This window comes from Peromyscus maniculatus, chromosome 12, assembly GCF_049852395.1.
Source record: "Peromyscus maniculatus bairdii isolate BWxNUB_F1_BW_parent chromosome 12, HU_Pman_BW_mat_3.1, whole genome shotgun sequence".
Classification (NCBI taxonomy): domain Eukaryota; kingdom Metazoa; phylum Chordata; class Mammalia; order Rodentia; family Cricetidae; genus Peromyscus; species Peromyscus maniculatus.
The window spans coordinates 12,701,201-12,727,804 of record NC_134863.1 but is presented as its reverse complement, the minus strand read 5'-3'; the positions used below and the strand labels follow the sequence as shown (position 1 = coordinate 12,727,804).

Here is a 26,604-nt window from a genome sequence, read left to right as displayed (position 1 = left end):
CACACAAATGGAGGACAATGTACACACACACACACACACGGTTCTGAACAATCAAGACATGAGGCTTTATTTCTTTTCCCATTGACACTGAAGTTCTGTTCACATAGGAAGGTTAAACTAAGAATTCTGTACCCTCCAGTGTATTGAAGCTCTCCCCCACAGACCAGTAGAATCCCATGACAAAGACAGGATACTTGCTGGTTGTATGCAGTTAAAACTCACTCCAATCACTAATTCACTATTACAGAAAACCCCCAGAAACACACGAGGAAGAGAATAATCATTGTAAACAATTCATTCACAAAGTCACTAAAGAAACTGAAGATTTAAAACACACAGGAGCAATAATCAACTTCAAGGTAGTAAAACCATTTTATAGCAATGTCTGATTAACAACAAAAACCATAAGGTATTTTTGAAAACATGAAATATGTAGTAATGTGCTACTAAAACTCAAAGTTTCTAGTTGGTAGCTTTAAAAGGACATTATCATAATATTCATCTGATTGTAGTGTGAAATTTAAGATTTAGATACTAACTTGGAGAACCTATAGAGTTCAGGAGACTAGAAAGGGAACATTAATTGGTAAGGAGGAAGGAAGATAGTAAGGGGGTCATGGGGGAGCACAGGTGACATGAAGGGAAAAGGGGGAGTAAAGGGAGGGAGGTCTGAGTGGGGAAAGGGATGGCAGAACAGAACAAAGGAGGGACAGCACGGAGGATGTTTGAAAAGGCTAAATGGAAGATCATAAGATTAAATAGACACACAAATAGTCAAACAAAAATGTATAATTGGGATTGCTCCAAACAGGGAATTATGCCAGATGCCATGGCTTGCCATGTAAACATTTGACAGCCTGGAAAGATGGCTGAGGTAAAGGTCATCTGTCTTTTTCAGAGGACATGGTTGTGATTCTTTGATAGGTTGTATATATTTTATGGAATTATAAAATGGATCATTTGCTTCCGAAAGAGGAAAAGCACAGGAACCTCCCATTTTCCTCGTACTTACAGATCTCTTTCCTGCTCTCTCGCACTCCCAAGCACAGGGTGTGACATGGCCACTACTGGGACCCTTTCCCATTGAACCTGGCCAAGAAGGCTGTTACATATTTCAAATTTCACTTGTACTTTGGGGACTCTTCAGATCTAATCCATCTGTGTCACCCACATGTGGATTAATGTGGGGCGTTTACCCACCACCCCCACAGCTTGCTAGAGTTTTCTTGAGTGCGATCAGCAGGAAATATTAGATAGAAGGATTTATAGCGGAGAATCTTGCGGAGATAAACAGATAGAAAATAAAGGATAGCCTCGAGAGGGCCTGGAACCTATTTCAACGGGCCCCGACTGTCTCTTGCCCAGGGTTTTTATAGAGACGCCAAGGGGTGGAGCAAAAGACCTCCTCCCCCAGCACAGCCAAGTGCAGACCATCTCAGACACCTACACTCAGGCCCGTGGTCCTGATCATCCTCTATTCGGACCTGCTGGGTAAAGCCACGAGGAACCCCAGAACGGGCTCCCACAGATTAAGTAGCAGATAGGGTTACTCACCTGTTTCTGCCCATATCAGGTGAAGCTACATCAACTTATACATGTGCCCCAGCTTTCCTCTAGTTCATAGTATTCAGCGAGAGCCAAAGTGACTTTTATTTTTATTTAATTTTTTAAATACCTCTTAAAATTCTATGGTTGTATTTCTAGGGATGAGATAGATACACTGATATATTTCAGATAGTGAAAGTTCTGGTAAATCTGTTCAGTTTTACCTATGGCACAGAGGATAACTGACTGCTACATATAATGGAAGCAAAGCCTCAATATGTACAGTACCTTCCTCTTGGGTTTGTATTATTTCATCAGATGCGCTACCACTGCCTGGAACAGCAACTGGAGTAGCTGGAGGTTCCTCCGTAACTTGAGGGATGATAATTTTTTTCCTACAAAATCTTCTAAAGAATGAAGTAACTGAAAATGTAGTCACAACAGGGAGAGTTATGTTAGTTTACGGCAGAAAACCAGAAAACTAATCATGGCTGTGTATTTGTAAATATGGTCTAATTTCCTGTTCCAGCTAGTCATCAGTGTCAAGAGTGTTGCTTGTGGAAGATCACATTTTGTGATTAAGCAGTATACAGACAATATAGGTACTGTCTGCATTTACGTGGCTGGTGCAATACAAAAGGAGCAGGACTGAATGTGTTGTATGGGTTTGGTGCCAGATGGCAGCCCTTCCTTCTGACAATCGCATGAATACACTGTTGTTCATACGATTCCTCTTTCTTCCATGCTTTTCTCCAAACACTGGAAGTTTCAGAAGGACTTCTCATGATACTTTCTAGTCTAAAAGAGAACTACAAATGGTAAATCATAAGGAAAGGCACATGTACAGCAGAAATACTCCAATGATGTTTGTTAAATATCAGAGGAATTCAGCTAGAAGCTAGTGACTGAATTTAGAGTGATCCATTGCATCCAGCATGGGAAGTGTGGCTGTTGTTGACTTTCATTCTTTATTCACCTGTGGTCCTTGTAGCTCACAGAGAACATACGGTATTAATAGCCTTACATGACTGAGAAGTAAACAACTGTGTGCACTCCCGACTTTTCACCGTTAGGACCACATTAGTTACACCCCTGTCACTGTGACCAAACCCCTGACAGGAGCAGCCTGAGAGAGAGAGATATTCTTTACCTTCCAATCCCTGACTCAAAACTGGAGTCACTGGAGGGCACTGGCTTAGTACAAATATGTGACTCTTCTCTTGCATCTTCAACCTGTCATATCCCTCCCACTGACTAATTGTGACTGCCAGGGAACCCCACTGAGAGATTATAGATTCGAGCATATTCCTTAGAAATACTCAGAGTCCAAATCATTCTACATCATGTTATTGCACGATGGTTTGACAAAAATGAAACTTCCCTTCAATTGGCCAAGCCTTCCTTGATGTCTTCAACATGACCAGGTAAGGAAAGCAGTCTGGCATTTGGGTGGTAAGTATGCACATGGCTTTCTAGATGACAAATATCCTCAGCCACTGTATGGACAACCCAGATAAATGTAGCTAGAAGGGCAGGGTCTGTATTAGCACCAAGTGTGCACCACAGCTGCTCTGCTCGACTCATCAAAGTCCAGTTTCTACACACTCTTCTACCCACAGACTCTACGGGGCAATTGAGTCAAGCTCATCCCCTAACCATTATTTTAAACTTCTAGAAATACCTCTAATGCAAGATCAGGCTGAAAATCCCTATGTATAAAAGGATGAGTTTCAATTTATGGTTCTCCTCACTCTAGCTCTGAAGAATTGGGTTTACAGAAGTGTGCCACAATGGGCACATATTATACAGTCATTGGGATCAAATCCAGGATTGTGCACATGCTAGAAGCACACTAAACCGAACTGGTCTTTACATTCCTGCCCATTGACCCTCTTTGACAAATCTGACTGTGAGGTTACTCTAACACAGCCAGCATCTTCAGAATGATGATACCCAGCCATGCTCTGCCTGTGTAACTCACTGCTGCTTATATCATTCCACTGAGTGCTCAGACACAGCAGGCAGCAGGGAGACTGACTGCCAGTAATAGAAGTAATACTGGAACACAAACTCGAGCTCACCTTTAAAGATGTATAGATAGCCAAAAGAATGATCCAGTGCAGCTCAAGAATGAAGGGATGACTGGAGGTCTTAGTGGACATTGCCTATAAATTGTGTGGCTCTTTGGGCTCATGTTAATGTTGTCTAATCTGTTAAGCTTTTACAATAGTTCTTACTGGAATGAGCCATCTCTTCCATAAATCCAGTTATCACACACATCCGACCTATTTTTCAGTGCAGTGTCTCCTATAGTCAAATGCTCTGATCTGACCAAACATATGGACTTTCTATGGTGGTATTTTATTTGTACTGAAATGTGATTTAATTGTATGTTAATAAATAAAGTTGCCTGGGGTCTGAGCTATTAGAGCCATAAAAAGAGCGTGGCGGTGGTGGCACATGCCTTTAATCCCAGCACTTGGTAGGCAGAGCTAGGTAAGTCTCTGTATGTTCAGGGATACAGCCAGCATTGGAGACACACGCCTTTAAGACCTGGAGGGCTGTACTTACAGGCAGTGACGAGGCAGTCACGTGTTTGGGTTTACAACCAATGAGAAGGCAGAACAGAAAGACTATATCAAGACAAACACACAGGAAGTAGGTCTCTTTCAGAGAGGTAGGACCACCACAGGAGGAAGGGTAAGGTTTTAGCTCTGAGCTCTGACCTCTTGGCTTTCTCTTTTACATTGGTTCTGTGTTTCTTATTTAATAAGACGGTTGGTTACATCTACAAATTTCCATCTATCATACTTATGAGTGTCTGCAGGCAGCTAAAGAGTACTGCCTGGCTTTCTGCCCACTTGGTGCTCATCATTGTCTGCTGTTTACCTAGGGCTGGGTTATTGCAGGCAGATGCTGGGAAGATGGGCCTCTCATATAGGTATCCCTGAGCCCTTGACAAAATAAAAAGTACTTCCTGAGCTCTACCACTGGAAAGACTGATGACCTATCCATACACTTTGAGCTATCATTCTCCAGAGAAATTCACAAAAAAAAAACCAAAACAAAACCAAGTCTATCACACATCTGTACGGTGAGCTTTGAACACTTTTTTTTTAAAGGTAAAATGTGTATCTTGCTTTTTGAATTGACAAATTTGTCACTGGAAAGTGGACTCTGTCATAGGGATAACTGTATTGGGAAAAAAATCTATTTAGACCCTGCCTGGTACACAAAATGCCAAAATAACTAGAGGCATCAGAACTGAAAGCAGTGACTGTAGACACATTGGTAAGACTCGTTACTTAGGGCATTGCCTTTTCCCTGCTTAAATTCCCAAGTTTCACTCCCAATAGGAGTCTTATATCACATTGGTGTGCCAGAGAAAAGACAGCCAGCATTTAAACAATTCTAAAATGTGTTTGAGAGATTCCGTAATACATACAACAATTAAATTTCCTCTTCTCCACCTGTAATTGAAAGGAAAGAAAACACTTTGAGGTTCAGGTCATACAGAGTCTTTTTGCATAGCTCTTTGGTTCACCCTATGACACAGCATAGTGTAAAGCAGGATAGGAAAAAGACATTAAAAAAAAGACTGTATTCATACATTATGTGATGATGTCACAGAAAACCAGGGCTACGTACTTTGTGACAAAAACTAATACATCACACACTAATGCTGACTCAAAGTGAGAGCAGAGCACCTCTTCTGTTTGGCCTTCACTGAGGGCTCCCTAAGCTACATCCCAGCATGGCAGACCAACTTAACAACCTGCCCTGGGAGATTAATTCCTTCTAAGAGGGGGCCTCCAATTATTTGCACGAGTGCACATGTTTTAAATGTATTATACCCTAAATATTCAAATATTGGATGCATGAAGCTTCCCACCATATTGAGACTTTTGGGGAACAACACAAATTCCATCTAGATGACAGGATGGGAAAACAAATAGGAGAGGCCCCTTAAGGAAAAACACACATCTTAATAGATGATATGCCTGTTAACTTCTGAGTCAATATTACACACATTTATCTAAAGAGGAGCCTTTTTTCTCCAGAAGAAAAGCCCCCCTCATACAGACTGTGACACTTGACACGGGAAGATTTGATTCAGTCTGGACCAAGATGGTACAATTCCACTTTGTCCTCTTCCTAAATTAACTCTCTAATACCCATGATGCCCTGCTCAGTTTCATTGTTCAATGGGATATGCACTGAAACATAAGATCACTAGAATAACCTTTCTATCTTAGAGAAAAGAAAGGCCCCCTTACCTTCTCCACCTTTATTTCTGTCTCTTCAGGTAGCACTAAAGGGGACAGAAAGTGACTGTCAGCTCATGGTCTTGCTTCCTACTTATGCAGCATCCTTACTTGATGTGACTAAAAGTGCATAGACTTAGTACATGTGACTAGACCTACTGAACAGGATTGTTGGGCAGCTGCTGAACTGTCTTCCCTTGAAGGGAAATTAAAACAGAAAAAGGCCTGGAGAGATATGAGTAACAGAATTGTATTTCCAGACAGTGGGGGACCTAAAGCAACATAAAATAATCTATCAGATTGAAGATTAAATACAAATCTTCACAGGTATTCTCTTTGGAGTGACCACTGGTATGCTTCAGTTTGCATGTAGAGGTCAGAAGACAAATTGTGGGATCCCAAATTGTAGATGCATAAGATAACCCCCACACCTAAGGCTCAGGGAACATTTTGGTAGAGGATTGGAAAGACTATAAGAACCAGAGGGACAGGACATATGCTGCTAGATAGTGTCTTCTAGACATGGCAGGGATGATATAGCCCATGAAATCTCAACACAGTTCCCCAAATAGGACCTGCATCATGACAGCCCCTACTGATATGGCACCCTAGACCAGGAGCTACAGAGAGGTTGCAGAGAGATGAATTTTCTCCAGAGGTAAGTCTCCTCATAAGTTATCTAATCCTGAACTAACTGCACTAAACATACAAGAGCACACATAGGTATATATAAGAGCAACATTAAATGAACTCCTCTGTTTATGTAAGTATAGTAGTTATCAGAGAAGAACTCATATATTTGAAGGGGGGACATGGGATGAGATGGATTGAGGAGAAGGTGGGATAGAATGATGTAAACACAGTAGTCACATTAAATTCTCAAAGAATTAAAAATGTAAATTATAACAATCCTGGTCTTTCACTTTTGTCTTCCTTCCTTCAATCAAGGTTTTTCATTGAAGCTAAACTGAGACTAATAGTCATCAGGACCCAGAATCATCCTTCTCTGGCCCTGAATATGCTGGGGTTACGGGTGTGCATAGAATTGTCTGAACTTTTTTATATGTGCACTGGAGATTAAATCATGCTGAGTGAGGTAACCCAGACTCAGAAAGAAAACATGATATGTACTCACTTATAGGAGGATACTAGATGTAAAACAAAGATGACTAGACTGCTACTCACAATTCCAGGGAGGCTACCTAGAAAACAGGACCCCAAGAAAAACATAGGGATCACTCAATGACAGAGAAATGGACGAGATCTACATGAACAACCTGGACGTGAGTGGGGGTAATGAAGGGCAAGGGTGGAGGGAAAGAGAGCTTAGGGGAACAGGAGATCCCAGATAGATCAAGAACAGAGAGAGAGAACAAGGAATAAAAGACCATGATAAATGAAGACCACATGAGAATAGGAAGAAGCAAAGTGCTAGAGAGGCCCACAGAAATCCACAAAGATACCCCACAATAGACTACTGCCAATGGTCGAGAGACAGCCGGAACTGACCTACTCTGGTGATAGAATGGCCAAACACCCTAACTATCATGCTAGAAACCTCATCCAATGACTGAGGGAACCAGATGCAGAGATCCTCGGCCAGGCCCCGGGTGGAGCTCCAGGAGTCCAATTGGCAAGAAAGAGGAGGGTTTGTATGAGCGAGAATTGTTGAGACCAAGGTTGGAAAAAGCACAGGGACAAATAGCCAAATGAAGGGAAACACAAGAACTATGAACCAATACCTGAGGAGACCCCAACTGGATCAGGCCCTCTGGATAAGTGAGACAGTTGATTAGCTTGATCTGTTTGGGAGGCATCCAGGCAGTGGGACCGGGACCTGCCCTCAGTGCATATGCTGGCAGTTTGGAACCTGGGGCTTATACAGGGACACTTGGCTCATCCTGGGAGGAGGTGACTGGACCTGCCTGGACTGAATCTACCAAGTTGAACTCAATTCTCAGGGGAGTGTTTGCCATGGAGGAGATGGGAATGGGGGGGGGCTGGGAGGAAGGCAGGGGGAGGGCAGGAGGGGGGGAGAACAAGGGAATCCATGGGTATATGTAAAATTAAATTAAATTATAAAATAAAAATTTAAAAAATTAAAAACAAAACAGGGTACCAATGTGTGCACAGTCTAATCACCTTCTGAGCATCTGTACACCATGTACTTAACTTTAAACAACTATTTAAAAGTGAATGTTCATGTCCCATTACATTATCTCTCAAAGGTAAAAATGATGCAATCTTGGTAAGTATGAATAATGAGATAAATTGCAATAATTCATCATATGTGGTGCATATTTTATGAAAGAACAATGCACAATGGCTAATCTACATGTGTTTATGAACATGGTTTTCTGGTCTTTATAACACTTCAGCTTTGTGATATATATATGTATATATATATATAAACATATACATATATATCTGCAAGCCCTTTAAACTTACCAAAACTCCTAAATAATGATTATAAGTTGTGCATTTTTGGCAAGGTGAAGACCAAAGACATGAGACTTCTCTTAGAGAAGGCACAAAGGCTAGGCATTTCTCAGAGGTGATCCTTTCCATGCAAAATGGGGGCCTGTGAACACGAGGCTGCCATCAGTATATAGATGCAGGTAAATTCAAGACAAGGTCATTGTAGGGAGCAGATATTCTAATAATTGGAGTCACAGCTTCAGGTGTTTGGTCCAAATGACCATAACATGTCAGTGACTTTACTGTTGTCATACTTGCTAAGATTTCAGACAATGTTCTTCTGTGTGTGTGTGTGTGTGTGTCTGTGTGTGTGTGTCTGTGTCTATATCTGTCTGTGTGTATAGTGTCTGTGTGTATATGTGTGTGTGTCCCTGGGTGTGTCTTGGTGTGTCTATGTATGTGTTTTCACTTAGTTGTTTTTTTTTTTTTTTCGAGTCAGGGTTTCTCTGGGTAGCTTTGCGCCTTTCCTGGAACTCACTCTGTAGACCAGGCTGGCCTCGAACTCACAGAGATCCACCTGCCTCTGCCTCCCGAGTGCTGAGATTAAAGGCGTGTACCACCACTGCCCGGCTCATGTAGTTGCATGGATCACTTAGTTTTTTTTTTTTCTTATTGTGCCTTGTGTCACTCTGTTTATGTGACTGCTCCAAGCTGACTCTGGTTAACTTCTCTGTCTTTACATGTTCAAGAACTTCAGTTGCACACAACCAGCCTTCTACCTATGCCCATCAGGTGAAGGGATGAGCCAGATGACCTAGTAAGATTCAAATGTCATTCTGTAAATGTAGTACACTAGAAGTTTTGGGTTCCGGACTCTTTTCTTGTGACTGATAAGTTTAGAGAAGGAGGAAGAGAAAATTATAGAATATAAAAGACACGACACATAGAGACTCATTCTGGGGACACTTCTGAGAAATGTTTTATAGTATGAAACACCATGAAAAAATTCCCGGAATAAGGGAATTGTCACACATTGATGTATTACTAGGTACAGAGTCTAGAGTCCACATGGCATTCCAAAAGTAGGAGAAAGTGGCTAGAGAAGAGAGAGATGGAGGATTATGGGGGTGGAGACTGGTCCTGGATCTCTGTGGGGCAACTTGAAATTCCCAAAAGAAAGCCACGAATACACAGAACACTATGGACAATCACAGCCTGTGGCAAGATGTGTGTCAAGAAGGTGGATCCCCAATTGCTCATGTCCTTTAGCTCTTGGAACATGGGTATTAGCTTATGGGAACTTCCTAAGGCACCATCTGTATCTTGGAATCAGAATCAAGAATGCATGAAAAAGAGCCAAGGCAGGGGTCAGAGATCAGATCCCTGCTCACTCATAAGGTCAGAGGTTCAAGGATGAAGGAAAAGTCTCTGACCTCCTCTACACCTCAGTCATCCTGCATGGCAGTCCAGGATGAGGCGCATAGGCTGGGAATGAGCTACACATTAACACTAGGCCCTTCCTTGCCAGTATATTGCAGATGTGGTAGTTGTGTCAGACTAAACAGCCATTTTACCCAGCACTCTACCCTGTTGGTGCCACATGAAGCAGGAGTTAACAGTGAACAGAGGACTATGCATGGACTGCTACAAGTCCTGAAGGAAGAAATGGAAGGGCTCTGTTCTTCCTTTATCATTGGGCTTACTCTGCTAGACTATCACCTACAGGTTCCTTAGAGTACAAGAGAGAATACTGTTCCTCCCCAGACACAGTGGATCTATCACAGGTAAGGACATAAAGTGAACACAACACTTCATGGGCACTGTCATGGTGAATCTCAACAGTCAATTGGATGATACCCAGTACTGGGCAGCAAGTGTGAGATTAGAGCAGTTTAGTTTAGGTGAGGTGGAAAGACTACTGAACTCTGCATGACATCATGGCTTAGGAAGGGATCAAGGATATATAAAAAGGTAAGCTGAGCATGAGCATTAAATCTTCTGGTCACTGACAGGTTATAATGGGACTCTGCCACAGACTCCTGCCTGTATATATAATTACCCCGTGTTACAGTCTATAAGCTGAGACTATATTCAAAAAAGTACAAATTCCCTTTTAGGTTATCTTCACAGGAATTTTTAACAACAACTGAATAAATTATTCAGACAGGCAGAAGTAAAATGCAGAGCTAGTAACTGAATCCCAAGCCCTGAAAGTTTGGTAGTATCACGGACTTAAAGAATAAATGTTCTGCTGGGCGGTGGTGGCGCACGCCTTTAATCCCAGCACTTGGGAGGCAGAGCCAGGCGGATCTCTGTGAGTTCGAGGCCAGCCTGGTCTACCAAGTGAGCTCCAGGAAAGGCGCAAAGCTACACAGAGAAACCCTGTCTCGAAAAAGCAAAAAAAAAAAAAAAAAAAAAAAAAAAAAAAGATAAGATTGGAGCTGGAAAGATGGCTCAGTGGTTAAGAGCACCGACTGCTCTTCCAGAGGTCCTGAGTTCAATTCCCGGCAACCACATGGTGGCTCGAAACCATCTGTAATGAGATCTGGTGCCCTCTTCTGGCCTGCAGGGACACATGCTGTATACATAATAAATAAATCTTAAAAAAAAAAAAAAAAAAGAATAAATCTTCTGGGGAAATGTGTACAAAGGAGAGGAGGATATGCAAAGCACATTTAATAGCACACTCTGCTCACTTTCCATCATGTCCCTGTAATTGGAATAGAACAAGAACCTTCTATTTTCCTTGTCCTTAATGAAATCTTTACCACATTCCTAACTCAAAGACAATGCATAACATGACCACTAGTGGACCCTTGCTCATTGATTCAAACCAGGTACACTGATCCAAATTCACTGAGTTGAATTTCACCCTCAGTCATGTGACATTGGAACAATGTGCCTTGAGGAACATCAGCTCTACTCCATCTGCATTACCCACATGTGGGAGAAAGGATTAGAGGGTGGTCCACCCATTCCTGTCTACAGCAGGTGAAGCCACCCTGACTCATACTAATGAGCCTCAGTTTCCACTGGTTCATGCTATTGAATGAGAGCCGAAGGTGACATCAGATGCATTTTAAATTCTTTAGCTGTGTTTCCATTGAAAACTTAGATATATTAGTATTAACCTACATAGGAAAAATTGTCTTAAACTTCTCTCTAGATTTACATATGAAAGAAAATGATTATCACCACATTACACAACTGGACAGAATTACAGAATTCACAACATGCCTTTTTTCTTATCAGTTGTTTCTATAGAATAAAATTTACAGAATTCTGGTATCATCACATCTGTATGGGGTATAGCTTGTCTCTGCTGAATTCTCTCAATAAAGGAGAAACTGGGAATGCATCGAGAATAGAGTTTCATGTCAGCCTCATGGCAGAAAAACAGAGGAAACTAACAACTGTGTGTTTGTACATTTGATCTGATTGCTTGTTTCCGGGTACAGTCATCAGAGTGAGATTGTGCTTCAGGAGGATCACTGAATAGTGTACAACCAGTTAAGCATTACATGAACATGACAAGTAAAATCTAATTTATGTGGAAATACAGAAGGAAGAGCCCCATGACTGAACACACTTTGTGAGTGTGGTGCCAGAGCAGAGTGGTATCACTCTAATCCTTCTTAGAGCCCATGACACCCTTGCAATGGCTCCATTCACCGCTGTTCACTAAGACCCTAAGAATTTCTTAAGGACTACCCACAGGACTCACTAGGCTAAAACAGATCTTTGTAATGTATACTGTAGGAAAAAGCACAGGCATTCAGAAGTGCCCTGTGATGTCTGTGAGATACCAGAAGACTTCAGCTACACAGGAGTAACTGAATTCAGACAAACTGTTTCATTTACTCTAGAACACTGGAGAACCGCTATTCTTCATTCTTTGACTGCCCCTTATATAATAGTACATCTCATGGACAATGTATGGCATTGTCCATGGGAGGTAGGAAGGTAAGAAGCTTTGAAAACTTGTGACATTTCACACAATGGAGCAGTAACAGCTGCATTTGTGTGCCAGTGACGACCTCTCCTGACAGAAACAACAGACAGGAGACATGCTCTGCCAGGCAGTCCCTGACTCCAAGTGTGAGCTTCATCCGAAGTGAGCTGTGGGATTCCTGGATCAGTAAACAGCACCTTCCTCTATCATCCTCAACCTGCCACTGGCCTCTCAGTGACTGAGTCTGAACCTCCGGAACAAAATTGGGAGGGTACCAATGCTTCCAGGCTCCAAGTCAATCTAAACCAAGTTTTTACGTGAAGGATGGGAGGAAAGGAAACTCTTTTAATCACATCACCCTGCATAAACCCTCATCAGGAAGAGGCTGGAAAAGCAGCCTGGTGCCATTGTAGGTGACAGATGTCCCCTGAAACTGTGTGGACAGTCTGAACTGAGTTCAGCTAACAGAATGGTAGTCTACACAGGCTACATGTGAGTTTGCAAGGTGCTGTTCATCCATTCTTCATGAAAGCTCTGTTTCTCCAGAATCTTTTCCCACACAGAAACACACCGGCAATGGACGAAGTCCTACTCCCCTCTGTTGTTTTCTTTTCCCTTTTTCAGAGAAACGGTCTCTGGCCCACAGTGATCTCAATGCCAATTTGTAGAAATGGATGACTTTGAACATAAAATTCTCCCATCGGTTTATAAAGCTATACAACCACAGCACATCTTTTGCTTACTGGGAGCTCAAACTCAAGGCCTTAGAAATGGTAGGTATGCAATAACCACATTCTCTCTCAAGAACTAGCTCTTCTTTGCCAAAGGCCTTCATAGCACATGCTTGAGCAAATACACAGAAACCATTTTGCAAATAATGATGCTCTTCTCACTCCTACCTGCTGCCTGTGGTCCCCCTAGTGCTCCCACTCACAGGCAGTATGGACACTGACTACCAGTGAGCAGAAGACCCTTGGAGCCCAGAGTCTAGGTCACATTTAAAAACCTGTTGCCAGGAGCAAAGGAGACCAGAGGTTAACATCCCTTGCTGTTCCTGCAGAGGACACAGGTCTGGTTGGTTTCTAACACAGAAAAAACAGCTCAAAACAGTCTATAACTCCAGTTGCTAGAAACCATACAGCTAATTTGAGTCTGCATATGTATCATAGATACAAATGGTGCACATACAATCATACAGGTGAATACTCACATACCCAAAATAAAAATAAATATATCTTTAAAAAATGTCTTCCTATTAGGAAAATGTGTCAGCATAGATCCAGAGCCAAGTGGTAACTGGACACCTGCCCCATCTCCCCATGCAGTATCTGTTTCCCATTCTCAGAATCAGTGATCTGACTAGAAGCCTGTGAGCTTTCTAACCTTTCATTCTTCGGAATGTCTGTATGTAGATGAGAAGTAATGCCCTGGGCTCTCTGTGGTAGTCACTACAGGGTCCTGATCTCTGCAGTTTTGACCTATTGAAGGCAGATACTGGGATGTTCCAAGTTAGGGATTACCAAGTGCTGGGGCTATAGAAGGTCTCTTCATCTCCATGGACAGCCTCATCACTTATCTCTGTGCCTTGGTTTATTCTTTCACAGAGTAGCACACAAACAAATAAATGTACTGCATATGATGGGCTTTGAACATATATACTTTATAAAGGTCAAGCGTGTATCCTAATATGGTAATTCAACAGCTTGTCCCTGTAGATTGGACTGAGCAATTGGGATACCTATCTTGGGGAAAAACAGATTTAGATGTAGCCTGTTGTACACCATTCCAGACTAACTACAGGCATCATAGCTGAATCCAGTGCACATGGACAAATACCTCCACTATTTATTTTAACTTAGAGACCCACTTTTTAAAAAAATACGGTCCAAATGCTTCCCAATAGGTGGCATAGATCACAGTGCCTGGTTAGATATAAGGATACCAAGTATTTACACAGTTCATTCCTAAAACGTGTCTTAGGAAAAAATTCCATAATACATACCTCGTCTTTGGTTTCTGCAATGCACCTGAAATATAAAGGAAAGAAAATAGTATGTGGCCTAGGTCATGATGATTTCTGTTTGCAAGGGTCCTTGAAATACATATCAACATGATATAATGGCAATCAAAGTGGGAAAGAGTCTTCAAATAAAAGACTCTGCTTTAGTATATCATATGATGGTGTCACAAAAGAACTGGGGTTCCTCACTTGTACCACTTCCCACTTTTGCTGGTTCACACACCAGATCAAGAGGCACTATCTGTTTGGTCTCTGCTGCGTGTTCCCTAAGCCACACTGCAACATGCTGGAGCATCTTTATGATCCTGCTATGAAATTAACCCTGCCACAGTGTAGCCTCAATTATTTACACTAATGCTCATGTGTTAAAAGGCTAACCACCTGCAACCCCACACTAGACATAGGAAGCTTGCTCCATATGACTGTTGTGGAACATACTGCATGGAAATTGAGGGGATCTGAAGTGCCTGACAACTTCTAAACCAAAACTTTAAGTTTTATCTAAAGAGAACCTTTTTTCTCCAGAAGAAAAGGCCTGCTCACAAGACTGATAATTAACACTGGATGCTTTGATGCTCTATTCAGTTTGGAACAGGCTGGTACAATTCTTCTTCTCCCCTTCCAAACTAACTCTCTAATACCCATGATGCCTGCTCAGTTTTGTTGTTCAGTGGGATATCCTCTGAAACGTAAGATCACTAAAGTAACCTTTCTATTTTAGAGAGAAAAAGGCTCTCTTACCTCCGACGAATTTTCTTCTGTCGTTGTGCGGCCATCTCGTCTAAGTGTGTTTTCATCATTTTCCGGTATTACTAGGGGGACAGAAAGTCATGAGCTTGCAGACTGTCAGCTCTTGGTCCTGCTTCCTACCTATGTAGCATCTTTGCTTGATGTGGGTAAAAGTGCATGGACTTAGGACATGTGACTAGACCTACTGAACAGGATGGTTGGGCAGCTGCTGAACCGTCTTCCCTTGAAGGAAATTAAAGCAGAGAAAGACCAGGAGAGATATGAGTAAGAGATTTGTTGCATTTCTAGACAGTGGACACCCAAAGCAACATAAAATAATCTGTCTTTGATTGTGTATTGTTAAATTAACATTTTCACATGTATTCTGTTTAGGGCCACTTGTGAGGTTTCATTTTGGGTGTGGAGGTCAGTGGATAGCTTGTGGGATCTGTTTCTCTCCTTTGCCATGTGTGTTCTGAGTTTCAAATCCAGGTCATTGGGCTTAGAGAAGGCATCGATATCCTTGGAAAGAAGAATTTTATCCTTCCCCATGACCAAACTTGTGTTTAAACTTTAGTGTGTGTGTTTACAATTTTTATCATTCCAATTTCAGGAAAGAGTTGACAGATGAGGACGGCAGGAATACAATCTTTTATGTACTAAATGTCTCACATGAAACTCTCAACTTGGAAAGAAGAGAATCACTATGAAGGAAGCAGCTGTATAGGATGTCAGCATTTTACTCCAAGATCAAAAAACATAAAGAAATTTGCACGGACTAGGAAGAGAATCACAAGCTAAGAGCACTAGAACTAGAAATACAAAAGAAACTCCAGGACTTAGAAGATGTGTAACGATAGAATGTTGGCAGATAAATGCCTAGTGATATATGAGAGTGCTTTCATTAGCCACTCTCAAGAAAAAAACCCATGAACTACTAGGAGAAGCAAAGACCATTTTGAAAGATGAAATAGGCAACTTTGAATCCAGAGTGACATCCATTCAGCAGGTGTTAGCACATCTGAAATTTCAGTTGGATGCAAAATTATCCTTCAACATAACCAGTGAGGTTGATGAAAAGGAATCATATCAGCATACATTTAAAATATTTGTCTATCTTCTATGGAGCTGTGGGTTGTAGTTTGGTTAACTTTGCTTTACTTCTGGTAATGAGTGAGTAAATACAAGAGATGCTAGGTAACAAGGCGGATGCTAAAAGGGACGCGAGGAACGCCCTCAGAAGGGGAAATAGATGAGAACTCCTGAGAAACCTGGGGGTTAGGGTGGGACAATGGAAAGTAGGGATATGGGATCGGGGCATAGGGAAATGGGACAGTTGAGCAGGGGATGGGATGGGCAGCTTGGGAGAGCAATGAAAGAGATAACTTGATAGAGGAAGACATCATGGGGATAGGGAGAAACCTGGTCAGGGAAGTTCCCTGGAATCCACAGGCATGACCCAACTTAGAATACTAGCAGTGGTGGAAAGGTTTCCTGAGCTAGCCTACCCTGGTGATCAGATTGCTGAATACCCTAACTGTCATCATAGAGCCTTCATCAAGTAACTGATGGAAACAGATGCAGAGAGCCATGGCCAAGCATGTTCAGTCGAAGAGAGGGAAGAGTAATTCTATGAGCAAGGGGCATCAAGACCATGATGGGAAGACTTACAGATACAACTAAACTAAGCTGGTGGGCACTCATGAACTTTGGACCCATAGCTGTGGATCATGCATGGGAAAGGACTGGGCATTTACTTGGGCAAGACCGTTGTGTAGCTTGGTGTGTTTCATGGCACCCTGACAGTGGGAATAGGATCTATCCCTGGAGCATGAACTGGCTTTTGGAGCCCATTGCCCATGGTAGGGACACCTTGCACAGCCTTGATGAAAGGGGAGAGATGTAGACCTGTCCCAGCTGAATGTTCTGGGCTTGCTGACTCTCCATGGGAGGCCATACATTTTCCAAGGAAGGGATGAGGGGTAGGCTGGTGGAAAAGGCTGGAGTGGGAGCAGAGAGGGAATGAGGGACAAATCTGTGGTTGGTAAGTGAAATGAATAAATTAAAAGATTCCTAAAAAATGTTTGTCTAGCACACTCAAGCATTGTTTTAAATGATAATTTCCATTCTTCAAAGGACATGGATGGGAGTTTTAAACATTTCATTTCATTAATGGAAATCTGTGTATTTAACATATATTGCTTCTTTATTTCATATGTTGAGAAGGAGACAATATTCATGTTCCATTTATATCATAAGTATATCAATTTTAGTAGGTTCATGTGATATTCATAAAATCAGCTAAACCAACAACAACGAGAACTTTAGATTTTCTAAATATTGTGTAGGAAATTGCTGTCTTATGATTGAAATAAACACTCAAATTGAGCAAGTGAAATGTTACATAAATCAGTTCCAATGGAATAGAGCCCCAAGAAAACAATCTCTGCAATGAGCAATGACATGGAAACTCAAGCAAATCATGCAAGTGATTATGTATCTCAATGGTGGCATGATATTTGCCAATAATTAAACTTTACTACAACTTTCACCACAAATGGTTATGATTTTATTGTAATTGTGCACATGCCATTCAGATTTCTTGTTCATGGGTATGCATGAATGTGCATGTGTGAGTGTAGTTTTGATCATAGGTGTGGATTAGATGCATTTGCTTGGTTGCATGTAAGTGTTCGTGTGCATGGATGTGAGAGGAGTGTGTGGACTATCCTACATTAGTCCACACACTCAGTTACCACCTGCCCTCCATTCTGATCCCCTAATGTCAGAACCCACAGTGGTGGTATTGGCAGGGATCATCCTCCATAGTCCTTCCTGCCTAGCTTTATGAAGGACCCTCAAACAAATGCCAACTCAGGGTTGGACACAGGCAAGAGCCCCATATCCAGGCTCTCTGGAGTATTCGAAACCTATTCTAAACCTGTTCTATGATAATGTGCTGCCCACCCATGAAGGCCCTCTATGCCCAGACCCAGGCAGATTTATCAACTCTCTTATGAGTCTGAATCACTTCTCTCCTTCCATTCCACCCATCAGCAGGCCCAGACCCAGAAAGGCAGCACATCTGTCAGCCCTTTTGCTGACTGTGACCCATGATACTCATTCTTCACCCTGTGTGACAATGCCACACCAAACAGATTATGGAGGCCAATACTAGGACCATCTTTTGAAATCTCACCCAGGACCCTTAACTCATCCCACCACTTAGTCTCAGACACAAGGTAGCCAGATCCATGAATAGAAGTCATACATTTTTGGCAAGGCCTAGGTGAAGGCCATATGTGTTGTCTTCAAAAAAGCATTAACGGTAGATACTTCTCAGAGGCTTCTGCCTTTCCATGCAAAATGAGGGTGTCTGTACATGAGGCTGCCTGCAGCACAGCTACAGACGGGTATAAAGTAGAGACAGTGTCAAGGAAGTTACCAGACATTGCACTAATTGGGGTCAGAGCATTAGGTGTTCGAGAGTTCCAAATTGACCATCAAAAGTCAGTGGTTTGGCTTTGTCAATTTCCATAAATTTTGGGACAATTTCCTTCTGTTTTTTTTTTATATAATTTAGTTATTCTTTTACACTACTCTGATTAGGAGACCTTTCCTAGCTGATTTTAGACTCAACTCTTCCCTCTCTTTTCTCATATTCAAGTGCATTATGTATTCAACAGCAGGCTTTCACCTCTACCCACCAGTATCATAAGAGACTCAGATGGGCATTCTTTTGAGCAATGTTTCAATGTTCCCAGGTAGAAAGAATATCCCACACCTTGATGCAATACAAGGTACAGTGTCTAGAGGACTCAGTATCCCAGAGGTAGGTACCAGAGAAGGGAGGAGGAAGATAAAAGGGGTAGAGACTGCTCCTAGATCTAGGAGGGACACCTTGCTCAGAAGTAATAACTGTTGAGTTTAAGGAGAGGAGACACAATGTATTAAGGCTACTGAGATTGTCTATGAAAAGGAGCCAAGCCCCAAGTAGTTCAATGAGATAATGCAGAAGATCAGACAGACTTGTAAAGATCAAAGTCCATCAACCTACCAAAGAGGGGAGAGCCTGGAGGAACCACAATCCTCAGATATGAACTCATTTCTGCCCAAAGACCACCATGTCAGATACTCGAGTACAAAGTCATAAATATACAAAACATAGAGGACAGACACAGCCTGTAGCAAGATGTGTGTCAAGAAGGTGGATCCCCAATTGCTCATGTCCTTCAGCTCTTGGAACATGGATATTAGCTTATGGGAACTTCCTAAGACACCCTCAGTATCTTGGAATCAGAATCAAGAATGCATGAAAAAGAGCCAAGGCAGGGGTCAGAGATCAGATCCCTGCTCACTCATAAGGTCAGAGGCTCAAGGATGAAGAATAAGTCTCTGACCTTCTTTACACCTCAGTCATCCTGCATGGCAGTCCAGGATGAGGCACATAGGCTGGGAATGAGCTACACATTAACACTAGGCACTTCTTTGCAGTATATTGCAGATGTGGTAGTTCTGTCAGACATTTTACCCAGCACTCTACACTGTTGGTGCCACATGAAGAAGGAGTTAACAGTGAACAGAGGACTATGCATGGACTGCTACAAGTCCTGAAGGAAGAAATGGAAGGGCTCTGTTCTTCCTTTATCATTGGGCTTACTCTGCAAGACTATCACCTACAAGACTATCTTGTTCCTTAGAGTAAAAGAGAGAATACTGTTCCTCACCAGCCACATTGGCTCTATCACAGGTAAGGACACAAAGTGAACACAACACTTCATGGGCACTGTCATGGTGAATCTCAACAGTCAATTGGATGATACCCAGTACTGGGCAGCAAGTGTGAGATTAGAGCAGTTTAGGTTAGGTGAGGTGGAAAGACTACTGAACTCTGCATGACATCATGGCTTAGGAAGGGATCAAGGATATATAAAAAGGTAAGCTGAGCATGAGCATTAAATCTTCTGGTCACTGACAGGTTATAATGGGACTCTGCCACAGACTCTTGCCTGTATATATAATTACCCTGTGTTACAGTCTATAAGCTGAGACTATATTCAAAAAAAGTACCACTTCCCTTTTAGGTTATCTTCACAGGAATTTTTAACAACAACTGAATAAATTATTCAGACAGGCAGAAGTAAAATGCAGAGCTAGTAACTGAATCCCAAACCCTGAAAGTTTGGTAGTATCACGGACTTAAAGAATAAATGTTCTGGGGAAATGTGTACAAAGGAGAGGAGGATAAGCAAAGCACATTTAATAGCACACTCTGCTCACTTTCCATCATGTCCCTGTAATTGGAATAGAACAAGAACCTTCTATTTTCCTTGTCCTTAATGAAATCTTTACCACATTCCTAACTCAAAGACAATGCATAACATGACCACTAGTGGACCCTTGCTCATTGATTCAAACCAGGTACACTGATCCAAATTCACTGAGTTGAATTTCACCCTCAGTCATGTGACATTGGAACAATGTGCCTTGAGGAACATCAGCTCTACTCCATCTGCATTACCCACATGTGGGAGAAAGGATTAGAGGGTGGTCCACCCATTCCTGTCTACAGCAGGTGAAGCCACCCTGACTCATACTAATGAGCCTCAGTTTCCACCAGTTCATGCTATTGAATGAGAGCCAAAGGTGACATCAGATGCATTTTAAAATCTGTAGTTGTGTTTACATTGAAGACTTAGATATATTGGAATTATCCTACATAGGGAAATAGTCTTAAGCTTCTCTTTAGATTTACATATAAAGAAAATGATTATCACCACATTACACAACTGGACAGAATTACAGAATTCACAACATACCTTTTTCATTAGGAATTTCTATAGAATAAAATTTACAGATTTCTGGTGTCATCACATCTGTATGCGGTATTGCTTCTCTCTGCTGAATTCTCTTCAATAAAGGAGAAACTGGGAATGCATCGAGAATAGAGTTTCATGTCAGCCTCATGGCAGAAAAACAGAGGAAACTAACAACTGTGTGTTTGTACATTTGATCTGATTGCTTGTTTCCGGGTACAGTCATCAGAGTGAGATTGTGCTTCAGGAGGATCACTGAATAGTGTACAACCAGTTAAGCATTACATGAACATGACAAGTAAAAGCTAATTTATGTGGCAATGCAGAAGGAAGTGCCCCATGACTGAACACACTTTGTGAGTGTGGTGTCAGAGCAGATTGGTATCACTCTAATCCTTCTTAGAGCCCATGACACCTTTGCAATGGCTCCATTCACCAGCTGCTCACTAAGACCCTAAGAATTTCTTAAGGACTACCCACAGGACTCACTAAGCTAATACAGATCTTTGTAATATATACTATAGGAAAAAGCACAGGCATTCAGAAGTGCCCTGTGATTCTGTGAGATACCAGAAGACTTCAGCTACACAGGAGTAACTGAATTCAGACAAACTGTTTCATTTACTCTAGAACACTGGAGAACTGCTATTCTTCATTCTTTGCCTACCCCTTATATAATAGTACATCTCATGGACAATGTATGGCATTGTCCATGGGAGGTAGGAAGGTAAGAAGCTTTGAAAACTTGTGACATTTCACACAATGGAGCAGTAACAGCTGCATTTGTGTGCCAGTGACGACCTCTCCTGACAGAAACAACTGACAGGAGACATGCTCTGCCAGGCAGTCCCTGACTCCAAGTGTGAGCTTCGTCCCAAATGAGCTGTGGGATTCCTGGATCAGTAAACAGCACCTTCCTCTATCATCCTCAACCTGCCACTGGCCTCTCAGTGACTGAGTCTGAACCTCCGGAACAAAATTGGGAGGGTACCAATGCTTCCAGGCTCCAAGTCAATCTAGACCAAGTTGTCACGTGGAAGTTGGGAGGAAAGGAAACTCTTTTAATCACATCACCCTGCATAAACCCTCATCAGGAAGAGGCTGGAAAAGCAGCCTGGTGCCATTGTAGGTGACAGATGTCCCCTGAAATTGTGTGGACAATCTGAACTGAGTTCAGCTAACAGAATGGTAGTCTACACAGGCTACGTGTGAGTTTGCAAGATGCTGCTCATCCATTCTTCATGAAAGCTCTGTTTCTCCAGAATCTTCTCCCACACAGACATAGGGGCAATGGACGAAGTCCTACTCCCCTCTGTTGTTTTCTTTTCACTTTTTTTTAGAGAAAAGGTCTCTGGCCCACAGTGATCTCAATGTCACTTTGTAGAAATGGATGTCTTTGAACTTAAAATTCTCCCATCAGCACCTCTGAAGGAGGTTTATAAAGCTATACAACCACAGCACATCTTTTGCATACTGGGAGCTCACACCCGAGGCCTTAGAAATGGTAGGTATGCAATAACCACATTCTCTCTCAAGAACTAGCTCTTCTTTGCCAAAGGCCTTCATAGCACATGCCTGAGCAAATATACAGAAACCATTTTGCAAATAACGATGCTCTTCTTACTCCTACCTGCTGCCTGTGGTCCCCCTAGTGTTCCCACTCACAGGCAGTATGGACACTGACTACCAGTGAGCAGAAGTCCCCTTGGAGCCCAGAGTCTAGCTCACATTTAAAAACCTGTTGCCAGGAGCTAAGGAGACCAGAGGTTAACATCCCCTGCTGTTCCTGCAGAGGACACAGGTCTGGTTGGTTTCTAACACAGAAAAAACAGCTCAAAATAGTCTATAACTCCAGTTGCTAGAAACCATACAGCTAATTTGAGTCTGCATATGTATCATAGATACAAATGGTGCACATACATTCATACAGGTGAATACTCATATACACAAAATAAAAATAAATAAATCTTTAAAAACATCCTCCTATTAGGAAAATGTGTCAGCTCAGATCCAGAGCCAAGAGGTAACTGGAGTTCCTAGTGGACACTGTTGTTAAGATGAGTGTCTCTTTTGTGCTCATGCTATTGGTTTTTTTTTGCTAAATCATTTATTTCTTTTTGATATATAGTACTTTCATTTTTTCTATTAAAATCTTGATCTTAAATTTGCATGAGAGAATTTTTAAATTTTTCATTTTTTCCCTTTTGTTGGAAATGGATTTTTTTCATACAATATTCCAAATTATAGTTTCTCCTCCCCTTGTTCCTGCCAGTTCCTCCCAATCTCCCATCTCATTTGGATCCATTCTGTCTGTCTCCCACTAGAAAAAAATTTCTGAAAGATAACAACCAAACATGACAAAAGAAATATAAGATATAGAAAAACCATCATATCAAACTATTTCTTTAAAAAATCTTTTTTTTGATATTATAATAAGGACATCATTTCCCACACCTGTTTCTCAATGAAAACCCTCCTCTAGACCCATAAACCTTTCCTTGCTCTCTTTCAAAACATGGCTCCTTTTCTCACTAACTGGAGTGTGTGTGTGTGTGTGTGTGTGTGTGTGTGTGTGTGTGTGTGTGTGTTCCAAATCAAATAAATAGAACCTGATCAGTATACATAATATTACTTTTATGCTTTATATGTATATGTGTTCAGGGCTGAGCATTGTATAAACAATTGTTGTGCTCTTTTTCTGAGAAGTGTTTCTTCCATTTTTCATTAGTTCTTACTGGATTAATCCATGTACTATAAAATTCTAAATGAAACACACCTGCCCCATCTCGCCATGCAGTATCTGTTTCCCATTCTCAGAATCAGTGATCTGACTAGAAGCCTGTGTGCTTTCTAACCTTTCATTCTTCGGAATGTCTGTATGTAGATGAGAAGTAATGCCCTGGGCTCTCTGTGGTAGTCACTACAGGGTCCTGATCTCTGCAGTTTTGACCTATTGAAGGCAGATACTGGGATGTTCCAAGTTAGGGATTACCAAGTGCTGGGGCTATAGAAGGTCTCTTCATCTCCATGGACAGCCTCATCACTTATCTCTGTGCCATGGTTTATTCTTTCACAGAGTAGCACACAAACAAATAAATGTACTGCATATGATGGGCTTTGAACATATATACTTTATAAAGGTCAAGTGTGTATCCTAATAGGGTAATTCAACAGCTTGTCCCTGTAGATTGGACTGAGCAATTGGGATACCTATCTTGGGAAAAAACAGATTTAGATGTGGCCTGGTGTACACCATTCCAGACTAACTACAGGCATCATAGCTGAATCCAGTGCACATGGACAAATGCCTCCACTATTTTTTTAACTTAGAGACCCACTTTTTAAAAAATACAGTCCAAATGCTTCCCAGTGTCATAGATCACAGTGGCTGGTTAGATATAAGGATACCAAGTATTTACACAGTTCATTTCTAAAACGTGTCTTAGGAAAAAGATTCCATAATACATACTTCGTCTTCGATTTCTGCAATGCACCTGAAATGTAAAGAAAAGAAAACAGTCTGTGGCCTAGGTCATGATGAGTTCTGTTTGCATGGGACATTGAAACACATATCAACATGGTATAATGCAAATCAAAGTGGGAAAGAGTCTTCAAATAAAAGACTCTGCTTTAGTATATCATATGATGGTGTCACAAAAGAACTGGGGTTCCTCACTTGTACCTCTTCCCACTTTTGCTGGTTCCCACACCAGATCAAGAGGCACTATCTGTTTGGTCTCTGCTGCATGTTCCCTAAGCCACACTGCAACATGCTGGAGCATCTTTATGATACTGCTATGAAATTAACCCTGCCACAATGTAGCCTCAATTATTTATACTAATGCTCATGTGTTAAAAGTCTAACCACCTGCAACCCCACACTAGACATAAGAAGCTTGCTCCATATGACTGTTGTGGAACATACTGCATGGAAATTGAGGGGATCTGAAGTGCCTGACAACTTCTAAACCAAAACTTTAAGTTTTATCTAAAGAGAACCTTTTTTCTCCAGAAGAAAAAGCTGCTCACAAGACTGATAATTAACACTGGATGCTTTGATGCTCTATTCAGTTTGGAACAGGCTGGTACAATTCTTCTTCTCCCCTTCCTAAGCTAACTCTCTAATACCCATGATGCCTGCTCAGTTTTGTTGTTCAGTGGGATATCCTCTGAAACATAAGATCACTAAAGTAACCTTTCTATTTTAGAGAGAAAAAGGCTCTCTTACCTCCGATGAATTTTCTTCTGTCATTGTGCGGCCATCTTGTCTAAGTGTGTTTTCATCATTTTCCGGTATTACTAGGGGGACAGAAAGTCATGAGCTTGCAGACTGTCAGCTCTTGGTCCTGCTTCCTACCTATGTAGCATCTTTGCTTGATGTGGGTAAAAGTGCATGGACTTAGGACATGTGACTAGACCTACTGAACAGGATGGTTGGGCAGCTGCTGAACCGTCTTCCCTTGAAGGAAATTAAAGCAGAGAAAGACCAGGAGAGATATGAGTAAGAGATTTGTTGCATTTCTAGACAGTGGACACCCAAAGCAACATAAAATAATCTGTCTTTGATTGTGTATTGTTAAATTAACATTTTCACATGTATTCTGTTTAGGGCCACTTGTGAGGTCTCATTTTGGGTGTGGAGGTCAGTGGATAGCTTGTGGGATCTGTTCCTCCCCTTTTGCCAGGTGTGTTCTGAGTTTCTAATCCAGGTCATTGGGCTTAGAGAAGGCATCGATATCCTTGGAAAGAAGAATTTTATCCTTCCCTGTGACCAAACTTGTGTTTAAACTTTAGTGTTTGTGTTTACAATTTTTATCATTCCAATTTCAGGTAAGAGTTGACAGATGAAGACGGCAGGAATACAATCTTTTATGTAGTAAAAGTCTCACATGAAACTCTCAACTTGGAAAGAAGAGAATCACTATGAAGGAAGCAGCTGTATAGGATGTCAGCATTTTACTCCAAGATCAAAAAACATAAAGAAATTTGCATGGACTAGGAAGAGAATCACAAGCTAAGAGCAGAACTAGAAATACAAAAGAAACTCCAGGACTTAGAAGATGTGTAACGATAGAATGTTGGCAGATAAATGCCTAGTGATATATGAGAGTGCTTTCATTAGCCACTCTCAAGAAAAAAACCCATGAACTACTAGGAGAAGCAAAGACCATTTTGAAAGATGAAATAGGCAACTTTGAATCCAGAGTGACATCCATTCAGCAGGTGTTAGCACATCTGAAAGTTCAGTTGGATGCAAAATTATCCTTCAACATAACCAGTGAGGCTGATGAAAAGGAATCATATCAGCATACATTTAAACTATTTGTCTATCTTCTATGGAGCTGTGGGTTGTAGTTTGGTTAACTTTGCTTTACTTCTGGTAATGAGTGAGTAAATACCAGAGATGCTAGATAACAAGGAGGACCCTAAAAGGGACGCGAGGAACGCCCTCAGAAGGGGAAATAGATGAGAACTCCTGAGAAACCTGGGGGTTAGGGTGGGACAATGGAAAGTAGGGATATGGGATCGGGGCATAGGGAAATGGGACGGTTGAGCAGGGGATGGGATGGGTAGCTTGGGAGAGCAATGAAAGAGATAACTTGATAGAGGAAGACATCATGGGGATAGGGAGAAACCTGGTCAGGGAAGTTCCCTGGAATCCACAGGCATGACCCAACTTAGAATACTAGCAGTGGTGGAAAGGTTCCCTGAGCTAGCCTACCCTGGTGATCAGATTGGTGACTACCCTAACTGTCATAAAGAGCCTTCATCTAGTAACTGATGGAAACAGATGCAGAGAGCCATGGCCAAGCATGTTCAGTGGAAGAGAGGGAAGAGTAATTCTATGAGCAAGGGGCA

At 41.7% G+C, this 26,604-nt stretch overlaps 1 protein-coding gene across 1 annotated transcript in view; it reads right to left on the bottom strand.

Moving 5' to 3' along the window:
- Window positions 1-26,604, bottom strand: part of LOC143268225 (uncharacterized) — a 73,839-nt gene that overhangs the window by 8,544 nt on the left and 38,691 nt on the right. Inside the window, exons 12-19 of the mRNA XM_076549371.1 lie at window positions 24,974-25,044; window positions 24,215-24,239; window positions 20,749-20,856; window positions 14,942-15,012; window positions 14,183-14,207; window positions 5,823-5,857; window positions 4,991-5,015; window positions 1,834-1,968 (exon numbers count right to left, since the gene is read on the bottom strand). Coding sequence (XP_076405486.1) covers window positions 1,834-1,968; window positions 4,991-5,015; window positions 5,823-5,857; window positions 14,183-14,207; window positions 14,942-15,012; window positions 20,749-20,856; window positions 24,215-24,239; window positions 24,974-25,044 — 495 coding nt within the window. The remainder of the gene's footprint in view (window positions 1-1,833; window positions 1,969-4,990; window positions 5,016-5,822; window positions 5,858-14,182; window positions 14,208-14,941; window positions 15,013-20,748; window positions 20,857-24,214; window positions 24,240-24,973; window positions 25,045-26,604) is intronic.